The 24864-nt window shown below is 38.0% G+C and overlaps 1 protein-coding gene and 1 long non-coding RNA gene across 5 annotated transcripts; one reads left to right on the top strand and one right to left on the bottom strand.

The window, feature by feature from the left end:
* On the top strand, window positions 1-9391 carry LOC109449787 (uncharacterized). Its single transcript, XR_002137752.2, has 5 exons — window positions 1-116; window positions 2366-2434; window positions 2899-2948; window positions 8967-9024; window positions 9258-9391. It is a non-coding gene; the product is annotated as an uncharacterized LOC109449787 (long non-coding RNA).
* On the bottom strand, window positions 5493-24820 carry TUBD1 (tubulin delta 1). Of its 4 annotated transcripts, none has more exons than XM_074320403.1 (9): window positions 24708-24820; window positions 23607-23825; window positions 21912-22059; window positions 20925-21141; window positions 19962-20193; window positions 17025-17189; window positions 9254-9394; window positions 7770-7953; window positions 5493-6193 (listed from the first exon to the last, which is right to left on the bottom strand). In XM_074320403.1, exons 2-9 carry the CDS (start codon window positions 23776-23778, stop codon window positions 6091-6093), a joined length of 1362 nt encoding a protein of 453 aa, XP_074176504.1. In that variant the 5' UTR covers window positions 23779-23825; window positions 24708-24820; the 3' UTR covers window positions 5493-6090. The 4 variants fall into 4 exon arrangements, with proteins under 4 accessions (XP_074176504.1, XP_074176503.1, XP_019591960.2 ...); XM_074320402.1 differs by having other exon boundaries at window positions 24645-24779; XM_019736401.2 differs by having other exon boundaries at window positions 24641-24777.
* Between the last annotated feature and the right edge of the window lie 44 nt (window positions 24821-24864).

The raw sequence follows: 24864 nt of genomic DNA, 5'->3' as shown, positions 1-24864 counted from the left end.
GGAGAAAAGTTTGGCAATGTGATTTCCTGTGTATTTCTACTAGAGTCCAAGATTCCAGTGCTAGCCTAGACAGCAGTGGCAGCCACCTAGAACCCAGATGTCACAAGTATTCCCAAGTAAGTATGAGGGCATCCTCCCAGCTCGCCATGCCAAGCCAAAAGGCCGAATCACAGAGTTATTACACCTTCTAGCGCATGTGGTCAAGGCAGCTTTCCATTTGGCCACTCTGGTGCTGGGGTTGTTTACATGTTGCAGTAAATGAGTTACCCTTACTGAATTTGGCTGGATAGGCGTTCAGAATAAATGACATATGACCACAATTATACCACTCACCAGGAGCACCAGAGTTCAGAAAAAAGAGATTTACTTGTGTAATAATCCTTTGGTGAGGAAGAGAAGTACAAAACTTGACTATCCATTCTCAGGTGGGTGTACAGTTTTCGAAGCCTGTGAGAATTGGGGTATCACTATACCTGGCTTTCCGGTGGAATCTGACACCATGGGATGCCTGTCTGATAAAAGCATGTGTGTGGGAATGCTTTGTACAATTTCAGATATAGGGGGAAAAAAGGGAAGCTGAAAAATAGTGCTTTTAGAGAAATGTAGAGATCAAAGAAGTCTTCAGGTGTTCTGCATTTTCTTCAAACCTAAAGAATCTGTCAGCATAAATGACATCCCTGGTTTGTGCAAGGAGGAAGTAAAAAGTTGTGTTATACACAAAAGCTTTCCTACTTCATACACTTTTTTAGGCTTTAGGCTGCTCACAGACTGTGTGTGTGTAGGTGTGTGCATGTGATATTCACTAGTCTTTTCTGTAGTAGGCAGTGTTGATCAGAAGAGCATGTTGAGACAATAGGAGAACAAACTTAGTCTTTCATTTCTCCGTTCCTCAAACTCTGGCCCTGAATGACCCTGCAGCATCCTGTAGTCCCTACACATGATGTGATAGTTTATAAACAGTGATGCTGCTTGCTCCTTCCACCCCTTGTACTGCCTTCTGATTCATCTGACTTATTCCTCCATTCTTTAAAAACTGTCTCTAAGTGTTAACATCTTTTTTTTTTTTTTTTTTTAAGGTTTTATTGGGGAATGGGAACAGGACTTTATTGGGGAACAGTGTGTACTTCCAGGACTTTTCCAAGTCAAGTTGTTGTCCTTTCAATCTTAGTTGTGGAGGGCGCAGCTCAGCTCCAGGTCCAGTTGCCATTGCTAGTTGCAGGGGGCAGAGCCCACCATCCCTTGTGAGACTTGAGGAATTGAACTGGCAACCTTGTGGTTGAGAGCCCGTGCTCCAAACAACTGAGCCATCCGGGAGGCAGCTCAGCTCAAGGTGCCGTGCCCAATCCCAGCTGCAGGGGGCAGAGCCCACCATCCCTTGCGGGACTCAAGGAATTGAACCGGCAACCTTGTGGTTGAGAGCCCACTGGCCCATGTGGGAATCGAACCGGCAGAACTTTGGAGTTAGGAGCATGGAGCTCTAACCGCCTGAGCCATCGGGCCGGCCCTTAACATCCTTTTAAAAATCATTTGTCTTCCCTTGGTTTTTTTAAGGCTTTGTTTTACAAATGCGAGCAAAAGAAAGGCATAATGTAAAAAAAGAAGGAAATCTGAGAAGGATACTCCCCCAAAGAAATTGCTATGATATCTGTGTGTCTTTTCAGTCCTGCTCAAAAACTGCTCTGAGCCTCCTGTTCTTGGTCCTAGGGGCCTGGCAGTGGGGGCAAACCGGGCAGGCAGGATAACTGGGGGCTGCCTCTCATCTGTATCTTCAGGTCAGTGATAGACTCTTCTGTCCCTGTCCTTACTGAACAAAATTACCATTACCATAGAGACAAATCTGTGCGTATTCCGTAATGGCCTTTTCTGTCCGCTTCTGCTACTATAGCACACATAAAGGGAACAGTGGGAGACGGGGAGTGGCCAGACATCAGAAGGCTTGGAGTTCCAGAACAAGGAATTTAGATGTTAGGCAAAGAATTCAAACAAAGGCAGTTCTTCATTCTCTTAATATACTGTTTGAATTTATATTGTCTTAAGTGGCTTTTACGTATGTAAGTTGGCTTCAGAGACAAAGTAGTCTTAATTCTATTTCCAGGTCCTTAGTTACATGTAGTAGTTGTGAGATCTGTTGCATGTATGGAAGCTTTAAAGGGCTTCACTGTGTCCCTGTAGTTTTGCAGCTTTACATCTCTTCTACAGTGTTTGGACATTTATTTTAATCTGTTCAGTAAATGTGGTATCTCTACCATGAGCCAGGCAGATGCTGTGTAGCCAAGAATATACAAAATTGTGAACTTAAGGACAGAGGCCAGGTTTAACTCATTTTTTAAATCTCCCTATCCCAACACAGTGTTTTTCCTTGCAGGTGTTCAATGGCTGTTTGTTGAATTAAGCTCACATCCTGCCTCTTTCATTCTGTTCACATGAGCCAAGCGTAAGCAACAGCCTTTTTATTTTTTCAAAACGGAAACACCCATCTTTTGCCTTATGTCATGATTCTCACTATCATGTTCCTATGACCTCTCTCACCTAGTAAGGAAAAGCTTTGTTCCACTCGTTTCTGCAGTTCTTAGGACTTTGCTCCTGAAATGTCTGGAATAACCCTATCCAATAGAAATATAATGCAAGCCATATATCTAATTTTAAAAAATTTTAGTGGCCACATTTTAAAATTTAAAAAGAAACAGGTATACCAATTTGAATAATTTATTTAACCTAATATGTCCAAAATATCATTTCAACAATTAATTCAAAATATTAGTATTTACATTCTTTTATTCATATTGTCTGCAAAATTTAATATTTTGCACGTGGCTAATGACTACCACCTTGGATAGCACAGATACAGAACCTTTGAATTTTTGTGTACTCACCATGTAAATAATTAAATTCAAATAGGACAAGAGCGCCATAGGAATATCCATCATTGGCAATGGAGATAAATTGAGGTAAGATGGAATTTGCTGACATGTAATTTAACTTACTGTTTACTTTTAAACTATTGTAAGCGATCAGATTTTTCATCATTGGGTAAAGTCCATAATTCAAAACCCATCAAGTCTTGTTTGGAAATGCTTCTAAGCGATCATCAGCTCCCTTACTCTCCTTTTTATCTCTTTCTGCCTCACTGGCTCCCTAGAGTCTAAATGATTCGGATTTTCTCTCTTCATCCTTAAATGCCATATCTTCTCCAACACTGACCCCACACTGTGTTCCCCAGAAACGTGAAATATTTACATTATTTATCTTAATTTGTGCAAGCATTCATGCTAGTGCAAATGGAATTCCATTGATTAATAAGGCTGACACTGTATCGTCTGAGACATTTCAAGAGTACAGGAATAGGAAATGATTTAGTTAAAAAGTAGAAACATTTTTTTTTTAGCTCACATTCCTAAAACTCATGGGAAACTGTGATTGATACAGATGAGTAAATAACTCTTAAATAACCAATCAGTTGCCAAAAATGACGAGTTTGTGGGTAAAGCCATATTTGGTAGCTAGGTAGATAGACGAGGACGGAAGGGTTGACTGCCAAACCTTGAGCTCATGGGGCGAGAATAATGGGGTAGGAACATATGGAGCATGTTGTTAAAAATTTTGGACAGGAATTCAAGTGTGATAAACGTGGTGGTCAGGAGAAGAATCACTGGTATGTACCCTGCAGAGTAGATGCTGCAGAGCCAGTGAGGAAACTTTCCCAGCAAATTTAAAGACTAGACTGAAGCTCCCGGCTCATTATTCTTCCCATGTACCACATCCTTCCTGTAAAAAAGCTGGATATGCACATGGGCAAGATAATAAGCAATAAGGAGGAAGCTAGAATTGTAGCACCAGACGTCCAAAGAAAATCGGAAGCTTCTTCATTTAGACTATGTGGAGTGCCTGGCACTGAATAGAAGATAATGGTTGAATGAGTGAACTGACTGAGAACAGGGAATTGTGGGCACACTTAATGAGTTCTAAGTGACGAGTTAAATAAAGGAGAAATACGTTGCCAACTTGACTGATGGTATTCGGTGGGGAGCACCCAAAGCAAGAGGAAATAATTGGGAAGGAAGAGGTTTTACAGTTTAAAGAGCTTTTAAAACAAACACAAATGGGGGAGAGTGAAAAGGGTTCAAAATAGAAAACAATTTGAATTACACTGTACTCACTGCCTATGGGGATGCATCCTGGCTCCGTGGGATAATATCTGAGTGCAAACAGGACTCCAGTTATACAGTAATCTAAGAAATGACATGTTCGAAGCTTCTGTATGCCCAGGAAGTTATGATTTGAATTTTGTCCTGGCTGATTAGCCATTTTGTGCAACAAAGTACATTTCCAGTGCCACCCCTTATCTTCAAGTTTGGAATCAGCTTCTTTATGTTAATTTTTTAGGTAAAATCCAAACTCTAATAGGAAAAATTTGTATTATTTCAGATTAGCAAGAAAAAGTTTTCCATGTAAATGTTAAAAACAAGTTTGCAGGGAGAATGGCCTTTGGACAGGAGTCCTCCATCCTCCCAGAATACCAGCATTTTTAATAAACCTGCTTACCCTCCCCCCAAAAAAAAAACAACTTTGCAAATATTTAGGTATCCACACATCAAATAATGCAATTGTGGATCATAAAAAGGGTCAACTCATGTAAGTGAATGGACCCAGAGCTCTGTCTAACTGGGGTTTACTTTTAACATTCACCTGCCATTGACTCCATGAGTTGCCAAATTAGAAATATACTTGTCCCCAAGGTACTTCAGGGTACCTTTCTCAAATACAAAATGATTTCAACTCACGACTTTGTTTAAGCTTAACTTTTAGCAAGTTTCCTCAGAATCAGCTTAACCCCTAGTGAGATCATTCACTTAATTAATCGGGTTTAGTCTGGGAAATCATCTTAATTAATTCTGGTTTAGTCTGGGAAAATGCTTCATTTAGCTTTTGGATCTCTTCAATGCTAAACAATTATTTTTAACTTTATTTTGTAAAAATTGTGATCTAATTATTTTCAAGTACACTTGGGTTAACAAAATGCAGTAGCGGGGCGTGCCTTTTAGCTGAACAGACCACTTTTAACATTCTTTAGAAATAAGATATGGTCAGTATTTTAAATCATAGCAACAGTTGATAAGAAAAACAGCAAAAAGGTAATCATTTCCATATGGAAAGAAAAGGAAGAACCAGTGAAGCTGTGAACTGTCATTGTTCCAAATAAAAATAAGTCACCACTGGTAGATTTGGCAGAAAGGGTAAATGTTCCTATTTGTTTCCCATTTTACATTTGTTAATACATTGCATGTGATGTGTTTTATTGAAATACACCATTCCCCTCCAACTCAGTTGCCAGTTTCCAAGTGTGTTTTGTCCTTCTGAGTGAAACCCACATCTGTATATGCCAATTTCATCAAGCACAGTAGTTCCTTGGTGATAATTTTCTCAACTTAGTGATTTTGGTGAAAGCTCTTACCCCTTTTATTGGAAAGCGTAGAACCATCTTCCACATCAGCTAAATACCTATACATTTATTAACAAAATACTAACATTTATTTTTAAATACTTGCTTAAAGTGGGAAATCTTACCTGTTACAGAATAAAATATTCAAAATAGATGGTCACTCACTGTAGCATTAACAACAGCTCCCTCTTGTGGTTCGCAGCATTCATTTCAAAGACGAATGCATTTAAAGATAGAATTGTAATTTCTCAGCTTAAAATTGTGCTGTGAAAGTTTAGTTCATATTTAGTGAACTGAATCATTTTTGGAATAAAGAGGGAAGAGTTAGGAACATAGGGACAAAACAGAATAATCCATTTTTTGGATGGTTCCAGAGTTTCAACATGTCAGCCAAGTCTCCACAATTCTTTATAGAAGCACCCAGTTTTTCACTTACAAACTAAAATACCAAGTAGATGTTTTCACAGAAAACATGCTATTCTCCATTTAAAAGGTTTTCCACCTGTTCTGTGGGCATAGTATGTAGAAGGAATCAACATTTTACTTTGTTGTTTTTAAAAGACTGGTATTTGAAACCTTACAGAGAAAGCAGTATTGAAAATATTTTTGTCCAAAAATGACGTAAGGTACTTTTTCCCCTTTGTTCAAGATCAGAGATTGCAGTAACTGGCAACAACCTGTTCTAATAATGTGAAACTGTCCAAAAAGTCCTCTTCTTCAATTCCAAATTTTGTATACTGATGAATGTAGGCTCTGGTAAAAGAAACAGAAAATGTAAAATAAAAAAATTTCAGGCAAATGAAGAACTCTTCAAAAATCAAACAATAAATAGATCTCGGCTAGCGTATGAACATTTGAAGATGGCAGAATCTCTTTCAAGGCTTACATCTGCTTCAATGTTTGCTCCAAAGATTAGCAAACTTTCAAAGTGTATGTAGGCCCCCCGTCTTCTCAGTGTCCAAGCCAGTGGCAATAAGCAGCACATAGGAAACAGAAGCAGGTTCCCATTGGGTTGTCTACCCAGCACATAGTCATCACCCTACAGGCGATGGCTGCATTTCATATAAACTCAAAAAAAGTGCCTGAGAAGTTTTATGTAGGATTGACACTGCAGAAACACATTAATCCAGCTCTAGGAATGAAGTGAAGCCGCCCAAGTGTTTTTCAGACAATACTTGATTTGAAGCTACGCCAGCTCCTCCTAATAACTCTACCCTCCAAAAGGTTCTGACACAGGAGAAATACTAGAATGAATAGCAAGGGCGACATGAATTAGCTTGCTGTAATAATGGTTGCCACCATTTAATGAGAGTGGGAAGAGAAGGATACCAGGAAAGGACAGAGTTCGCAGTCCTGAGGAGTGGGGGTTATGGAATGGCCATGTGCACGATGGAGGGGGGCAGGGGGGATAGGAATCCTAGCTAACCAGAAGCCTGGTCCAATCATTTGAGGAAGTTTGCTTTGACATTCAGTAATTATGGCAGTGGTCAGGAAACCTGGTGACACATTTCTTTGTACCAAGTGGACATTTCTTACTATCAAGTGGAGGTGAACTTGCAGTATTTCTTACTGAGCAAGATCAGGATCTCTTCCATTCTTCCAAGGATCTTATTTTGGTGAACTAGCTTATTGTCCCTGCCTTATAATGAAATTTCTACTTGGGTTTCATTTCATTTAGAAACTACTCATTTAGGCAACAACAATAATACCAAACAATTATTAAGTATTTACTAGTCAGCCACTGTACTAGGTGTTTTTACATGATTATCTCATGTAATCCTCACCACGGAGCCTCTTGGTCTGTACCCGTTGTATAATACAAACAAGGAAATGAAGCCTGAGGTAACATGCCTAAAGTTTCACACCTACGAAGTGGTAGCCATGCTTACTCTATGCTGTGGATTTAATGTTTGGGTCCCCCTAAATTCGTATGTTGAAATCCTAACCCCAAGGGAATGGTATTAGGAAGTGAGGCCTTTAGGAGGTGATTAGGTCCTGAGGGTAGAGCCCTTGTGAATGGAACTAGTGCCTTATAAAAGAGGACCTTGAAAACTCTTTTGCCCAGTTCTGCCATTTGAGGACAGAGAAAAGACACCACCTATGAACCAGGAAGCGGGTGTTCACCAGACATTGTATCTGCCAGCACCTTCATCTTCCCAGTCTCCAGAACTATGAGAAAAAATTTCTGTTCTTCATAAGCTCCCCAGTCTACGCTATTTTTGTCACAGCAGCCCAAACAGAGGAAGACACTCCAAATCCTGCCTTGTATTTTTAACATTATGTTATCTGCCCCAGGTTAGAAAGATTTGTACATTTATCTTTTACTTACTTTGAAGCAAACATATTCCATGCTTTGCCCACAATCACATCAAGTGGTTTTACTAAGAACTGGCTATTGCTGACCAACGCTGCAGACTTCTCGTATTTGCTAAAGGCTCGCTGGGTTTTCCACACATTGAAAGCATTATCAGGCGCTAACCAGGAAGTATAGAGAGCTGGATCTTTAAATCCCCCTGGAGTAAAACAACATAAGCCATTGTCTACAGCATAAATCATTGATTTTGGAAACAGTAAATATTTTCTTATCCATTTTACCAATAATCTTTTGTTTTGCCTTTTAAAACTAGCTTTATATTATTTTTTGGATAAATGATTCACATTTATCATTTAAAAAAAGTAATAATTCACACCATTCAGAAAAGTATTACAAAGAAAATGTAAAAGTCAGCTGAACAGATGAAACGCCACCAGGCAGAAAACAACCATGAACATTTCACTGACCCACTTGTGTATATAATTTTACACACACGCTCTTCTGTAGTCCGCATTTTTCATTCACCAATATGTTGTGAACCACTTTTCCATGTCAGTAAATATCACTCATATTTAAAGGCTGCTTATATGAATATACCATAATTTATTTAACACATTTCCTACTGTTTGGGCATTTAGGTTGTTTCCACATTTTTGTTAATGTGAAAGATACTGCAGTGAATATCTTTGCAAGAACACCTCTATGCATCTGTGTCATTTGCTGTGGGTACATTTTTAGAAGTTAGATTATATATCCTTTTATTCGAAAATCTAAAATGAAAAAACAAACTAAAGTGAAGATTACGAAGATAGTTCACTATCTGATTGACTTGAAATGATCTCTTTTTAATTGTTATTAGATTTTTAACTAAGGGGTATTACAAGGACTAGACTGTTTGGTTTTCCTTATAGCCAATTTGATACTGCTGAAATCACCCAATAAGGATCATATAAATCTAGAAACTTGCCAATAAGAATATTGCTCTTTCAATATCCTGAAAGTTTTGTAACAAAATGCTTGGCACAGAGAACACTAGTCCCACAATACCTGTTCTCCCCTTCTTTAGTAACAGAAAACCCAATTTTAACTGGATTCATGGAGACCCTTGCAGTTAGGTGTGGCACATGATTCACTTCCAGTCAAAGAGATATAAACACTATGTGGTATGTGACTCTGGGAGGAGGAAGTATGCCCTTCTTTGTTCATTCCTAGGTGATTTGATAGCTGAAGCTCCAATACATGTCTTGGACCAAAAGGAGGAACCCACAAGGTAAGGACAACAGAGCCATCAGATTCAGGAAGAAAGAATTAAACTTGTATCTTATTTAAACCACTTCTATTTTGGTGTTCAGTCACATGATAATGTTACATTTTTGCTACTGTAACACATAATTATTTTCCTTTGTCTAAGAATAAATTCAGGGACTTTTTTTTTTACCATGTGTACCATATATATGTCCAAAATGTACATCTTAATTTTCACCTTAACTTCTGCTTACCCAGATCTGCACTGTGCACATCTTTCCCACGAAGAATGAGTAAGTTAGCAATGGAAGTGTTAAAATGAAGCTCCTTGTTGAGAGACGTTTTACCAAGATTAGGAAGTCCTGATAAAGGAGGCCGTACCTGCCAATCAATACCTACCAAAAGAAAGAAAAAAAAGCAAGAGACATTATAAAGGGCTTTGAACAAGAAAAGAATAATATATTACAGTATGTATATTTTATATAAATTTATATTTGATAAAGTCTTTTCTGAAAAAGTTTCAAAATTATTATCTGGTTAACCTAAAGTGATCCAAACTACTCATTCCTGAGAAAGGCATGAAATATTCTTCAGTGAATATTAAAGGATGGTGGTAGGTACATATGATAGAATTCTACTCCACAGTAAAAAGAAACTTAACTCCTGATACACGTAACGGCATGGATAAATCTCAAAAGCACGCTGAGTGAAACAAGCTGGACTCAAAACATTATATACTGCATGATTCTAATTATAGGACATTCTGGAAAAGGCAAAAGCATAGGAACAAAATTCAGATCAGTAGTTGTTAGGGGTTAGGGGTAGAGGGAAGAAACTGCCCACTAAGCGGTATGAGGGAACTTTCTGGGATGATGGAAATACTCTATCTCAATTGTTGTAGTGGTTACACACTGTATTTGTCAGAATTTACAGAACTATATACCAAAAAAGGGTGAACTTCACTCTATATGCCATTATAAACAAACAAAAGACATACAAAAATGTCACGGGATGTAGAAACACAAAACCCAAATAGGACTGCAAATGACCTAGTCATGTGGAAATATTAAGAAAATACTCTTAAATTACACATAGGCTAGGGTAAAATTCAGTGTGCAGTAACAGATTGATTTTCAGCAAAATCAAATGCAACAAATCAAAAATTTTGGCAAGCTGAATTCAATAAGGCAAACAAGCCAATTTAAAACTTGGAAAGATATTTGAGTAGAAATTTCACCAAAGAAGATTAACAAATGCCTAATATGTACATGAAAATATATTCAACAGCCCTGTCATTAGGAAAATGCAAACTGAAACCACAAGGAGACACCCCTGCACACCTATTAAAATGGTTATGATCCAAAAGACAGTATCAGATGTGGGCAAGGATGTGGAAAAACTGAGACCCTCTTAACCTACTTGTGGGAATGGAAAATGGTGCAGCCACTTTGGAAAAGAGTTTAGCAGTTTTTTAAAAGTTGAACGGATTTATCCATCAACCTAGCAGTGCCTCTCCTAGGTATATACCGAAGAGACTGAAAACATGTCCATGAACATTCACAGTGGCATTATTCATAACAGCCACAAAGTAAAAACAGAACACAATCTAAATGTCCTTCAACTGTTGGACATACAAACAAAATGTGCCATATCCATTCAATGGAATACTATTCAGCAATACAAAGGATTGAACTACTGATATATGCTACAATGTGGATAAATCTCAAAAGCATTATGTTAAGTGAAAGAAGTCTGACACAAAAGACTATATAGTGTAAAATTCCATTTAAAATGAAATGTCCAAAATAGGCAAATCTATAGAGACAAAAACATCAGCGGTTGCTTGGGGAGAGGTATAAAAATGGGGATTGAATGCAAACGGGCAAAAGAACTTTTTTGGAGTGGTGGAAATGTTCTAAAACGGATTATGATAATGGTTGCACAACTCTGTAAAATTTACTAAAAAAAAAAAATCACTGAATTGTACTCTTACAGGTGAAGTATATGGTATATGAATTATATCTCACTAAAACCATTAAAAAGTATGACATGCTGTCAAAGCTATATTATGAAATAATTCATCCTTCTAGATTACTCAGAAATAAAGGTAATTAACTCCATCTAAAAATTTCAATACGAGGGGCCGGCCCGGTGATTCAGACGGTTGGAGCTCCGTGCTCCTAACTCCGAAGGCTGCCGGTTAGATTCCCACATGGGCCAGTGGGCTCTCAACCACAAGGTTGCTGGTTCAACTCCTCAAATCCTGCAAGGGATGGTGGGCTGCGCTCCCTGAAACTAGCAACGGCAACTGGACCTGGAGCTGAGCTGCGCCCTCCACAACTAAGACTGAAAGGACAACTTGAAGCTGAACGGCACCCTCCACAACTAAGATTGAAAGGACAACAACTTGACCTGGAAAAAAAATAAAAAGTCCTGGAAGTACTCACTGTGCCCCAATAAAGTCCTGTTCCCCTTCCCCAATAAAAAAAAAAAATCTTAAAAAAAAAAAATTCAAACGGAAAAAGAAATGAAGCCGATCTAACGTTGGGCCCTTGAAAAACTGATGTTCGAAAAATAAAAAAGGAAACGATAAGCAAATAAAATTTGAAATGGTAGAGGAAGCAGGTAACAAAAAGGGCATTATCAAAAATAAAAATAAATCCCAGATGGGTTAAAATTTAAATATTAAAACTATAAAAAATACTGGGAAGTAATAGAGAATATTTTTATATCTTTGGGGTAGGCAAGGCTCAGAATTGATAGAAGATTTATGGAGTTGCTCACATAAAAATGTAAAACTTCCATATGGTGAAAAATGTACAAAAGAAAAATGATAGATATAAGTATTTGCAATTCATGCAACAAAATGGATATAAATCCATAATATATTTCCCTCCATCAAAGATAATATTATGACGAAAATATTGTCAATTAAATTATTCACTTATCAAATGTTATACTTATTGAAAGAGTTCTTTTAGAGTAAATTTGGTTTAGATTTTAAAAAATCATATACCATTCTTGAGCATGCATTTTATTAACATATATATATATATATATATATACACACACACATAATATATATATAACATATAACTAAATATATTGGTTAAAGTTTTCTTAAAATGTTTTCACATTCATTGACTTTATCACTTTTTGACCCAGCATTAATGACGTCCATGTTTTCACACATCATTATTCTCTGTGCCTTCAGAACACTGGTGATAGAGCATTCTGTAAGGGAATCCGTGAAAACACTAAGTTACTGGCTCTTAAGCTGGCTTTGCTATCATGTAGAGCACATCTACCTTTGACTCCTGCTTAAGGAATGCTGCTAAACTTGTCTGTTTATCACGATGACTGTCTCTTCCCTAGCCTAGCAGGAAACCAAAGGTTTATTTTCTGGAGAAGATATGATTGAGCGTCTCTGGTCTGGAGAACACTAGGCAGAGTTAAGGGCAGGTACATACTGAAACCAGAGAGATCAAGTGAAAACCAGGAAAACCATGACCCCTCCCTCCTTTTCCCCCAGATCACTGGGTCTTCTTCTAAACCCTTCGAGCAGAATATCCAACACAGGAGACAGGCAAAAAGAATATCCAGGATGACATCATAACGCACACTCGCTGAAGAGAGCAAAGGCTCCACCTTGAAGCATGTCAGAAGACTCTAGGAGAGATTTCTTACAGAAGATGAAACTGATGCAATACTTGAATATCAAGAAAGAATTTAGACAAGTAGAAAAACACTTAAGGTTGAATAATTGACAGTACACAGAAAAACTAAGCAACCAAGAAAACAAAGCAATTATTAACTCCAAAGAAAGTTTTTAAAAATTATACAGGAAAGGAAAAGTAATCACAGGATACCATGTGGCTCAGCTGTGAGTAGCATTTACTTGGTCTTGATCATGAAAAGCTGGATGTTGCTTTAACCCAATGAATAGATAAAACAGTATTTAGGAAATATATAAATAATTGAAAAACCAATAAATGACAATGAATAGATAAAAACAGTAACAGATCCAGCAAAAGAATTTTGAAAAATGGTTTCCTCTGGGAAGGAGAAAATTGAGGAAGGTTATGGGCTAACAGTTTTAACAACCAGCTTTGTAAAATTTCTTGATTCTCTATGTGCATATAATAAATTAGGGCACATAGAGTAGAAAACTATGTAGCTATTAAATAGAGGAAGGCATTTAGAAGGCAGTCTAAATGTACTGAATTGGAAAGGAGGCCAAAAAAGATCATTACACTGAAAAAAAAGTTATAGAACAGAAAATACATATTATGTGATGCTAATTTTATTTTTAAAATGTCTGTTTATAGACCACCCTCAGAACTCTGGCTCTCTCTAGTTCTCACATGCATAAATTAATTCAAACTAGCAAAAATAAATCAACTAATAAAATTTAAAAATAAAACGTTTTAAATAAAACAAAAATAAATAAACAAGTAAAATGATAATTTAGCTTGGTTCAGACGGGCAAGCGAAAAGCCATGGAAAATTATTCCCAGGACTTACATTTTAATCAAGAAACTGCCAGCATGTGCCCTGATGAATGATTATGGACCAATGACTCCTGTGTGCCTTCCATTTACCTATTTTTGAAAGAGAGTGTCCACCAGTTATCCTGTGCTTGATCTACCATGGTCTGTTGGGGGGGGGGAAGAACTGTACTCAAAGAGCTATACCCAAGAAATATCACCTGGGAAGTATAAATTCACACCCAGACCTGCTTTTAGATGACAGAATTCTGGACTTTAGACTGATGTACTAATGGGATATAGCTTTTGGGGTCCTTGGGAGGGGTTAAATATATTCTGCATATGGGAGGACATGATTCATTAGGGGACAGAGGGCAGAGTGGAAGTCAGCCTCCAAGGTGAATCCAGTGACCCTTGCCTCCTGGTATTCAGGCCCTTGTGTGGTCCCCTCCCACACAGGATAGTGCCAGAAATGATGCTGTGTGACTTCCAAAGCTAGGTCATAAAAGACATTGTAATTTCTACCTGGCTCCCTCTTGGATCACTCATTCCTCCTGCTGTTAGGACATGTGGAAACAGGTACTACACTGCTGATGGTGATATTAATCGGGTCAAATTTCAGATAGAGCAGCCTGATAACATTTGAAGACTTTTAAAACTATGTTCTTCAACCTGGTTAGTGATGTATCAAGGTCTGACAATTAAGTTCGCGAACTCATCCTAGAAAAAGTGCTATATACCTCATTGCTGAATATCATTATGGTCACCTTTGAAGTATTCCCCTTAGGAAGTTATGCACCCTTCAAAACCATTTTGGAACTCTTTTTCTGGAATGGCCATCAGAGCTGTCCCTGCATTACCTTTGATGTCCTGATGTCATTTAAATGTCTTCCTTTCAATATTTCCTTTATCTTCGGGTAAAGAAAGAAGTCACTGAGGTGAGTAGGGAGGGTGTGCCAATACAGTTATTTGTTTACTGGCTAAAAACTCCCTCACAGACAATACCGTGTAAGCTGGTGCATTTTTGTGATGCAAGAGCCATGAATTGTTGGCGAAAAGTTCAGGTCTAATTTTTTCAGGCAGCCTTTCAGCACTTTCAAATAGTAAATATGGTTCACTATTTGCTCAGTTGGTACAAATTAATAATGAACGATCCCTCTGATATCAAAAAAGATGAGCAACATTGTTGCAACAAGTTCTCGAACTTAATTGTCAGATTTCGTATATTCATATACATATATAAAAATTTGTATGTTCAAAGCTCTATCTGTAACTGAAAATATTAACCCCCTAAAGTCCCACAGGGTAAAATGACTAAGCAGACTGTGGTTTATTGACCTAAGAGAGCTCAGTGCGGCATGCCTTATACTACCCTGAGGAACATTGTGTTCCTTGAGAAGTTAACAGGTGTCGCTAGAAAAACAGGTATGTACTGTGGCCAAAAAATTGGTGAAGCATTACTATAACATGGGAACTATCTACTTATCTCCAAACCTCAGGCACTATCATCTAAAATTGTAAAAATAAGGTATTACAAGTGAATCTACCTTCAGAGCATTGAAACCTGTTATTGTAATTCGTGGTAAAACATGCTACAAAGATAGTATAAAGTAGTGATTTCTAGTTCAATATGACAGACCGAACATACCAGTTTATTATCACTCTCTCCCCAGATCTCAATAACGAGACAATAGAGGGATTTTTAAAAAGGGAACCGGAGGAGATAACGGCAACAAAATTTGGAAGGTGGAAAGCAAATGAACCAGTGGTTAGCAACTTAGTGACCAGGGAAAGCTGAAACTTCTGTCCACCTTCTGTGGAGGCCCTGGAAGCAGCAGGCACTTCCGAAAGAGGAAGACACAGGAAGATTAGCTAAAAATCTGTATGAGAAGCAGGAGGGCCCCAGACCCTTCCTACTCCCTGCGGCAGGAGGAGTGCACCCCTCCACCCTAAGCTTGTGCTCAGGAAAGGCTAAACCCCTGAGGCTCTGGCTTCAGTGACACCACACCCGCCGTCTCTGTTCCAGGCTCTGAAGATATAGCAGTAAACAAAATAGATAAAAACCCCTGCCCTCATAAAGCTTACTGAGATAAACAAAAGATCCACACTAAGGAATTCCAGAATGCTAGAGACAAAGAGAAAAATCCTAAAAGATTCGAGAGAGAACAAAAGAGGATTATGAATCAGATTGACACAGGACTTCTCCACAGTAACACTGGAAGCTGGAAGATCATAGAGCAATGCCTTCAAAATAGTAAGTAAAAATGATTTCCAACCTCAAATCCTGTACCTGGTCAAACTGTCAACGTGATGAAAGGGCAGAATAAAGACATTTGCAGCCTTAAAATTTTTACCTTCCCTGTACTCTTCCTTAGGAAGCTCCTGGAGGGTAAGATCTATTAATAATATAAATAGATCTATTAATAATACAATTATTAATAATATAAACCGGGATTAATTAATAATATAAACTGGGAAAAAGGAAGACATAACACCTAGGAAATGGGATAGAATACAGAATGAAGCAGGCCTGCCAGTGCTGGTTGCTTATCAAGCCAGGAGAGCAACCAGTGCCGCCTGGAACAGGAGGACCAAGTTCTCCTGGAGGGATAGCTCCAAGCAGATAGAGTATGAAATTACTTGCTGGGTTTGAACATGTTGAGAAGGGATTCGTTTTTAGGGAAAAGTTTAGGGATAGATTAATGATAGGTACATAGAATATTGACCAAATAAATATAATTAACAACTCTAGGAGGAAAATATAAAATGTACATGAAATAAAACATAATCTGTATATATAGTACATGGTTCAGCTATGAAAAATAGTCACATAGCATAAGTAATTCAAGCACTGAAAACTGATCTAACCCAAAAGAGTGTGTGTGTGTGTGTGTGTGTGTTGTGTATGTGGGGGGGGGGGGGTATAAGAAGATTCAATACTTAATTTTCACATTAGGAAGGCAATTGATAATATCTAAACCTGGAAAATAAAACAAATAATAGTAAAGCAAGATATTTAGAAATTGGAGGCAAATTCCAGAAGAAAACAGCTGAAAACATTGAAAGTAGGGCATCAGTTGGGCAATGGGGAAGCGTAGGACAGGGGACTGCTCTTTTCCTCATAAATTCATGAAGGACAACTACTTGACTTTTCTAAAAAATTGAGATGTAATATACATATAACAGATTGTATATAAACAAAATCTGTAAATATTATGGATACAAATCCATAAAAATTAAAACAGATTTAGGTATATACTTAAGTGAATTTTGACTACTTGATTTTTTAAAACTGTGTTCATATATTACTTTAATAAAAATAAAAATAAATGTCACACTCATCTGAAATTTTTTTTGGGGAAAGGATACTGTGAAATGATTAAGAAGCACTGGGATGTCCTGGTGAGTTTTTGCTGGAGCTTCCGTGGCCAGAAGAAGGGACCATTATTTCAACTGGCCCAAGCCAGTTTATATTGAGAACTCCAGTACAGGCATTTTTCCCAGCTTGTGGGCTACATATTTTTAAAATACCCTTTACCTTCTTCCATTTTTGCATTAGAAATAAGCATCTGTCTCAAATGCTTGAGGAGGCCAGCCCAAGTAAACGTGCTATATGCCAGTGAGTTCTCAGACATCTGAGGAATGTTACGAATACCCAGCATCTTGAATTCAGGATGGGGAACTAAATTCTCCATTAAGTCTCCTGTAAAGAAAAAAAAAAAAAAATCTTAACTAAATTTTTTCATTCCACATTGTTCCTGTTGGCCTATACACAACTATGATTTGATGGTCTTTGGGTGTTTTCTCCTCCTAGAGCAGAACTACTTAAATTTTTAAATGTAAATAAAATTTCAGAGACAATGTCTATTATAGACATCGCATTTGCTTCATTTTGGCACCTATTTTAGCATGAGGGAGAATCCAAACTTTGCCAAAAAGGAAACAAGAATTTATGAGCTAAGTAACTGGAAATATGAATGCAATGTTTAGCTAAACCCCAGGAAAACAAGGTAAGCATGAGCGTTAATGTTTTTTTAATTGTCATTCTGTGTTCCCTAAATATTCCTTTAGAAATTTTTCCTAGATCTTGTATTTATTTTATCTAGTTAAATGATAATCAGAATCTGTTAACATAAAATCTTCTACAGAAGAACACAGGTATAGTAATTCCTGTAGACAGGAATATGCCTATCTTCAGAAACCTGTATTTGGAGCACAGGTTTCCCTCTGCTCTTGATAAGCTATGCTTCCTTCAGCCATAGGGCCCTTGCACATGCTAGACCCTCTGTACATGCTATTCCCTTCTCCTGCCCTTTGCTTAGCCAACTCCAAGTCCTCATCCATCTCTTCTTGGCTCAAGTGCTATGTCCTCAGGGCAGCCTTCTCTGCCTCTTCAGCCTAAATCTGGTTCTTTCATGACACATTTTCTTAGAACTGTACTCCTTTCCTTCAGAGCATCTGACTCAGTTTTTAGGTATACATTCTTAGTGTAATTATTTGTTTAATGTCTCTCTTTCACAGTGAACACAGTGTCTGCAGTGGCTCCCCACTGGATCCCCAACATTTAGCATAGTGCCTGGCACAGAGCTGGAAGTTAATTAATATTAGTTGAATGAACAGATGTGCAATATGGTAAGTACTGTGGGGAGTGCAGACATTAACAAGACACATGTCTCCAAAAAAAGCTGCAAAGTAGTGGGGACTACAAAACATGCAAATGACAGAATCCCTCTCTAAAGAAATACAACGGTGCTAGTTACAGTGGTAGCATCTGGGAAAGGGTGGGAGGGAGACTCACCTTTGATTGCATATTCTTTTGTACTCCTTAAATGTGTGTGAGTGTATTATTTTTAAAGATACGCAAACACACTTAAAGAAATAATAAAGGCAAAAAAAAAAAAAAAAAAGACAGAAAAGAGATACAGAATACCACAGGAGTTCAGAGAAAAGAGGGTTACTTTAGGTAAAGGCCTCAGTAGGAAAGCTTTATGGAAAAAATATCCCGTGAATTGGACCCTGAAGGATGAATAAGGTTTCAAAAGAGGTGACGAAGGAAAGGAGGAAGCAATTTCTAAGAAGAAGGAATACAAAGCAAAGGGACCAGGGCAGGAAAGTACAGATTGGAAAAAAACAGTGGAGGTAGGATGAAAAGTAGGTGGGAGCCACGCAGAGGAGGCAATCGGTAATGACACTAGAAAGTTAGGGTTCAGGGCATAATGTGGATGACAGGATAAGGAGTGCTGACAAATCTGGCAGATAATACGTGAGCCATGGAATGAGTGTGAGAGTATAAGGATTAGATCTGAACATTGGGGAGGCTCATTTGGGATCAGTGTGCGAGATGGACTGCAGGGAGAAGAGGCAGGTAACAGGAAGGAAAGCAGGATTAGGACCACCTTAAGACAGGAATGTCCTTATACCGTGTTTCCCCGAAAATAAGACCTACTCGGACAGTCAGCTCTAATGCGTCTTTTGGAGCAGAAATTAATATAAGACCTGGTATTATATTATTATATTATATTATGTTATGTTATATACCTGGTATTATATTATATTGTATTATATTATACCCGGTCTTATTTTACTATAAGATCGGGTCTTATATTAATTTTTGCTCCAAAAGACTCATTAGAGCTGATTGTCCAGCTAGGTCTTAGTTTTGGGGGAACACGGGAGATATAAGCATCTTTTTTTATGCCACAAAATAGAAGGAGACTAGAAAGAGGCTTGTTTGCCTTGTATTCGTATGCAATGTTAGTTGAGAGATACTGATACCCTGAGCCAGTGTAGAAAGATATGGAATTAGGGGAAGAATGCAGATGGCACAGGTGGCACCTACAGGTCTGACCATACTGATGAGATATGAAGACAGTGGGAGAAATCAGGTGATAGGAATTGAGGGACGCGGCAGGGAGAGAAGAAGGGAAACAAATGATGAATCCATTCAGAATATGCTAAATTTGAAAAAGCAGAAGGCAACTGAGAAAACTGGGACAGGTAACTATCTGGAAGAGATTAGAACTGGGGGATACAGATAATGGAGTCATTTACATCTAGATGATTTGAATTGATAAGGTATCACTTGCCAAATAAGCTGAAAAACCAACGATGGGTTTCTTTATGAGTGATTAAAATGATGGTTGTACAACTTTGTGAATATTTAAAAAAAAACACAAAACACTTTAAATGGGTGGATTGTAGGATATGTGAATTATATCTCAAAGTTTTTGTAAAAAAAAAAAAAAAAAGGAGAGGATCCTGAAGAATGGAGTTAAGTGGGTATTCACCACTTTTTTGAGAAATTTAGTAACTTCTCAAAACTTTTCAAAGCGCTAAGGAGCTCTTTAAAAAAGGTTTTTGAGGTGAGGGAGACCTGAGTGTATCTTCAGGCAGAGGGGAGGAGCCAATGAAGAATAACTTTGAGGCATTCAGAACATAAGACTTTCCTACAGATAAAATACAGAAGGACAAATACCTAATGGGTTTCTTCTGTAGTGAAATGAGCCTTCCGCAGAATAAGTAGGCTGGAACACACTTCCCAGCTGATGGGCGAGGACTTGATTTATATCACTAAAGGAGATGTGCTTGATATTCATCAGTTTTGCACAGATCTTATGAACAGCATCATTCTCATGAACAAGGAGGGCGTCTGAAGATCGGTACAAGTGAGAAAGAGTCAAAATGGAGTTGTAGTTCTGAACAATAACCTGGAGAGAAAAAGGTCGGAAATAAGAAAAGCAATTAAGAGGTTCGATATTAAGGGCATCCTGCCTGGGATCAAATCCTGGCTCTGTCACTGTCTAGCTGTATGCTCTTGAACAAATTATTTAATCTATCTATGCCTCAGTTTCCTCATTTGTAAAATGGGAATAATACTTATACCTGCTTCCTAGAGTTGTGAAGGTTAATGACAGAATGCAAGGAAAGCACTTAGAACAGTGCCTTGTATATACTAAGGGTTCAAGAAACGGTGACCATTACTATCACACTTTCTTCCTACATAATTTACAATAGTGACTTATCTCACCTCTGTTTTATTATTTCTCCTACTAGGCTGGTCAACAAGAAATGGGCCTATATAGAAATTTCCTTGTAATGGAGAGAAATGAAAATTCTTTGAAGGTTGGCAATGGCATGATGCCCCACAACATGAAGTCAAGGTCCCTGCTTTACATACTATAGACAGAAGGATTAACTCAGGAATGGATTCCTAAGAGAAAATGTACAATTGTCTTCTTTGAAAATTTTAAAAACAGGGACACTTCATTAGTTTGGAAAAGTTAAAGCAAACTTAAATGAATTGTTCACGCAACTACCATATTGTATAATCACTCCTGACACAGTAACTTACCATTTCCAAAGAAAGGGTCAGATCAGTTTTTTACCTACGTTGATTTCAACGGCAAGGAATACAAAATATAAAAAATTCAGTTCATACCTCACCAGTTCCATAAGGCCATATAATCTGATTCATTTTCAAAGAGCTGGAGTACTGATCCTGTAAATTCTGTGTAACAAAGGCTCCTAGTCCTGATCCTGTACCCCCAGCCATACTCATTATGATGAAAAAACCACTCAAAGAGTCACATTTCTCCGCTTCCTTCTGGATTAGGTTCATTATAGATTCTTCATGCCTGGGTCCATGAACAGAGTAACTATGCAGTGCAAAAGGAACAAATACAAACACCTTTCAATTTCACCAGAGAGATGCAATGCAGAATAGAGAAGGCTTTTTAAACCTATGGAAGTGAACTAACTCTCATGAAAGGCACAAAATTTAAAATACACAAGTTAAAGATATTTAACAGGTGGATAGGACTGTTAAGAGAGTAAATTTACTGGGTACAGAAATTCTCTTTTATAGGTCACTCCTTTAGCTGTAGACTTCAATTACCAGGTAGTTCTGTAAGTTTATGGTACAATATAATATTCGGTGTTCTTAACAATACTCCTTAAACAGTGGTTCTTCAAATTTGCTGCACATTACAATCACCTAAGGAAGCTTTGAAAAACCCCAACATCCAGGCTTCATGTCAAACCAATTAAATCAGAATTTCTCGAATTGAGCCCTAGGCACTGAAATTTTCCAAAGAACCCAGGAAATACTACTGCCCTGCTGTATCCCCTGCTAGCTGGAATACCTGCCAGATAAAGATATTATATTGATAATAAGTTAGTTGGCAGAACGACTGCGAAGAAGTGGAAAACCCTACTGCAAGAGATCCTTGGTTTCATCATTATTTGGACCTGAAGCATATGCATACGTAAGATAGAATTTCTTTTGAGTGAAGTCACACCCTAAATTTTAAAATAGCAATTTAAAGATTCTTTGCTCAGTATATCAACTTTTTACTTGTAACTACACTATTTATTAATTGACTATGTAGCTGTACCTAAACTGAAAATCATCATGAATTATTCTTACCCATATGCCCAGTTGTTTCCAGAACCTTGTTTTTGACAGAAGCCTGAATGCTGGCCATATTTCCATCGGCCAGACTGGGCAGCCTTTAGTAATGTTTGATTGATAACTTTAGGTTCCATGTCAACAAGTACAGCTCGAGCAATTGGAACTAGAGAGGGGGAAAAAAAAAGAAAACTATTTCACAGTCTTATTTGGGTTAACCCAGAGCATAAACTCCTAAGTACAAAAAAACCCCCAAAGGTTGAGGATACAAAGATCTGCCACACTGTTTAGAAATTGAGGTGGGCAGCAGCAGGTATGTACAGATGGTTCAGAATGCCTAGCATTCTGCTAAGCAGGATGAATCAGTGTGGGATAAAATAATCACTGGGTCAGGTCTACAAACATCTGTTGCGTTCTTATATAATGACATGTACTGTGCGGGGAACACAGAGATGAAGACAACATCCATCCAGCCCTAGAAGGACTAGTGGGAGAAATGAAAGACATCGACGCTTAATCACTATATCAGGTGATATGACCCATGACGAATCTACACTGATAAAATAGCATATTCAGAGGTACAAAATACCCAGGGAACACAAGCAGTTTAGGATTGTTGAAGCAAAAGATGGAGAAGGAGGGGGTAGAAGTGATGGATGGAGATGGAAAGCAGGCAGGGCTCAGATCTTGAGAGACCTTGTATGCAATCAAAGCTTGAAATTTATCTTTTAGGTAATGTGAAACCACTGAAAATGTTCAAGCAGGGGAGGAAAAGTCAGATTTTTTAAAAAAAATTTTAATACAGCAGTGTGGAGGATAGCTATGATAGACACAAGAGTGTAGGCAGGGAAACTCAGAAGGACTGTCTTGAAACAATCCAGGTGAGAGAAAACAAGAGCCAGAACTAAGTCCATGACAGTGAAGATGGAAAGGCAAGAAGAATTTCAAGAGATATGGAGGAAGTAAATTAAGCAGATGTCTGATGTTATGTGTGGAGTAGGAACCCAAGTTTTAAAGGAAAGATAATGAATGATCTTGGGTATGGAGATGTTGAGTTTGAGGTACACATGGGAGATGCAGGTGAGTATGTCCACTAATCAGTTGGCAGCTTGGAAGAGAAGCTAGGCTAGAGATTTGAGAGTCACCAGTGTAATAGATGTAGCACTTAGGAAAGTAATGGAAATTGCCTAGAGAGAACTATACAAATCAGGACAGAGGAGAGCCTGCGGTGCAACCACTGGAGAAGAAAACTTCAGACAGTAAGGAGTTTTATAGTTAATGTTATCAAATCCAGTAGAAAAGTTAAGTGAATTAAAACAAAAACAGTCATTGGATCTGGTAATTAGGAGATCCTTGGGAACTTTTCTCAGAGCAGCTTTAGAAGTGAAGGGCAGAAGCAGGATTATAGTTGGTTAAAGAGGGTTCTCCTTTGAGAATCTTAGATGAGAAGCAAAGAGGTAAGAGAAGAAAAAAGCTACAGACAAGAGATACGTTTTGTTTGTTTTTAGATTGGCAAGGACTGAGCATGCTCTTGTGCTGAGGGGAAGATGCCATGGTAGGGGCAAATGTTGTTAACATAGAAACAAAGAGTCAAGAGCAAAGTCATTCCCTAGTAAGATGGGAAGGGATGGGGTTCAGACACCACGTGGATGGCCTGGCCTTGAAGTGGTTGGTTATGTCAGAGTAAAAGAGAGGACTGTGGACCACACATACCTCCATTTTCCTCCTCACTGAAGAATCTTTCTTTGCAAGACGCTTGATATGCTTCATTCTCTCTTTTAGAGCAGAGTCCCTGGGGACAGTGTGAGTCACTAAATAAAGCATCAAACACTTCAAAACCAATCTGATTGCCACACTGACCAAGTTGCACTGTTACTATTGACATGCTGAGGCCTGACAAACTAGGCCTATTTCCTCAAAAAAGTGAGGAACCTGTAATAGAAAAAAGATAGGCATTGAGAACTACATTACTAATACATAAAGAATAAAATGCTATATGTTAATATACATCAATAAAACATATATAATTTTAAAATGCCATATATGTATATGGTTTTATAGGTGAAATAGCTATGTTATCTAAGATGCCAATCATTCGAGGAAATTATTCTCTTTCTCCATATGGTTTTGGGATTTGGGATTTACTGTACCCAAATCCATTCACACACAGCTCAATAGTTTCCAAAATCTGATGTCTAGTCACTATATTCCTATGTATACATTTAAACAAAACAAGATGAATGCTAGTTGAAGGAATAAATACACTTCCCACCATAGGAACACACAGAATGCAGAAGTTAGTTCAGAAGTTAGTACATGTACTTAACATGACTTTCTTCACCAATCACCTTTCTGGCCTGGTAACTACAGTAGCACTTATAAGAAAGACTTTGTGTTTAGCTCAGGTAGGACAGCAAGGAAGATGAAGCTTGAAAAAACTGGACCAGATGAAACATTAGAGCACGTCTTCATTATTTTTTAACAATGAAAAAAAAAACAAGTTTTGGTGAACGCCTCACACCAGGTCTATGCAGCAGTGAAAAGAGCAGTGGCTTGTGAGTCACACTCTGCAGTTACAATTTTCAAACAACCCTGCAAACTAGGTACCATTATTCTCATTTTATAGATCAGGAAACTGAGGTTCTGAAAGGTTATGTGACTTTCGCAAGGCTACTGAACTAGTAAATAGCAAACCCAAGACTCCCTTTCCCCACCAACCCTAGGAGTTCCCCATCAAGCCCACTCACTGACAGCCCCAGGACCAGCCGTTTCTATCCTGTTCAAACTTCAGAGGACCATCATGCGCATGCTCACTTTCAACACCCAAAAAGCTATGGAAAACGAATGCGCATGTTCCACAAACGAAGAGTTTTGTGGGCTTTTTTTTTCCTATTCAGAAAGGTTAATTACGCATGTTCAATTTCAATTTATCAACTTCAGACACGTTACGCATGCTCACTGTCCATCAAAA

This window comes from Rhinolophus sinicus, linkage group LG15 (genome assembly GCF_036562045.2).
Source record: "Rhinolophus sinicus isolate RSC01 linkage group LG15, ASM3656204v1, whole genome shotgun sequence".
NCBI lineage: Eukaryota > Metazoa > Chordata > Mammalia > Chiroptera > Rhinolophidae > Rhinolophus > Rhinolophus sinicus.
Note: the sequence above shows the minus strand (reverse complement) of the source record. Positions and strands in the feature narration are given on the sequence as shown.

Coding starts and splice junctions, on each gene's coding strand:
- TUBD1 (XM_074320403.1), bottom strand. CDS start 23,778: ATGTCAATAGTAACAGTGCAACTTGGTCAGTGTGGCAATCAGATTGGT. Junction 9,395..17,024: donor TAATGCAAAAATGGAAGAAG/GTAAAGGGTATT, acceptor TTCTTTTGGTAG/GTATTGATTGGCAGGTACGG. Junction 7,954..9,253: donor TGTGCACAGTGCAGATCTGG/GTAAGCAGAAGT, acceptor GTTTTACTCCAG/GGGGATTTAAAGATCCAGCT.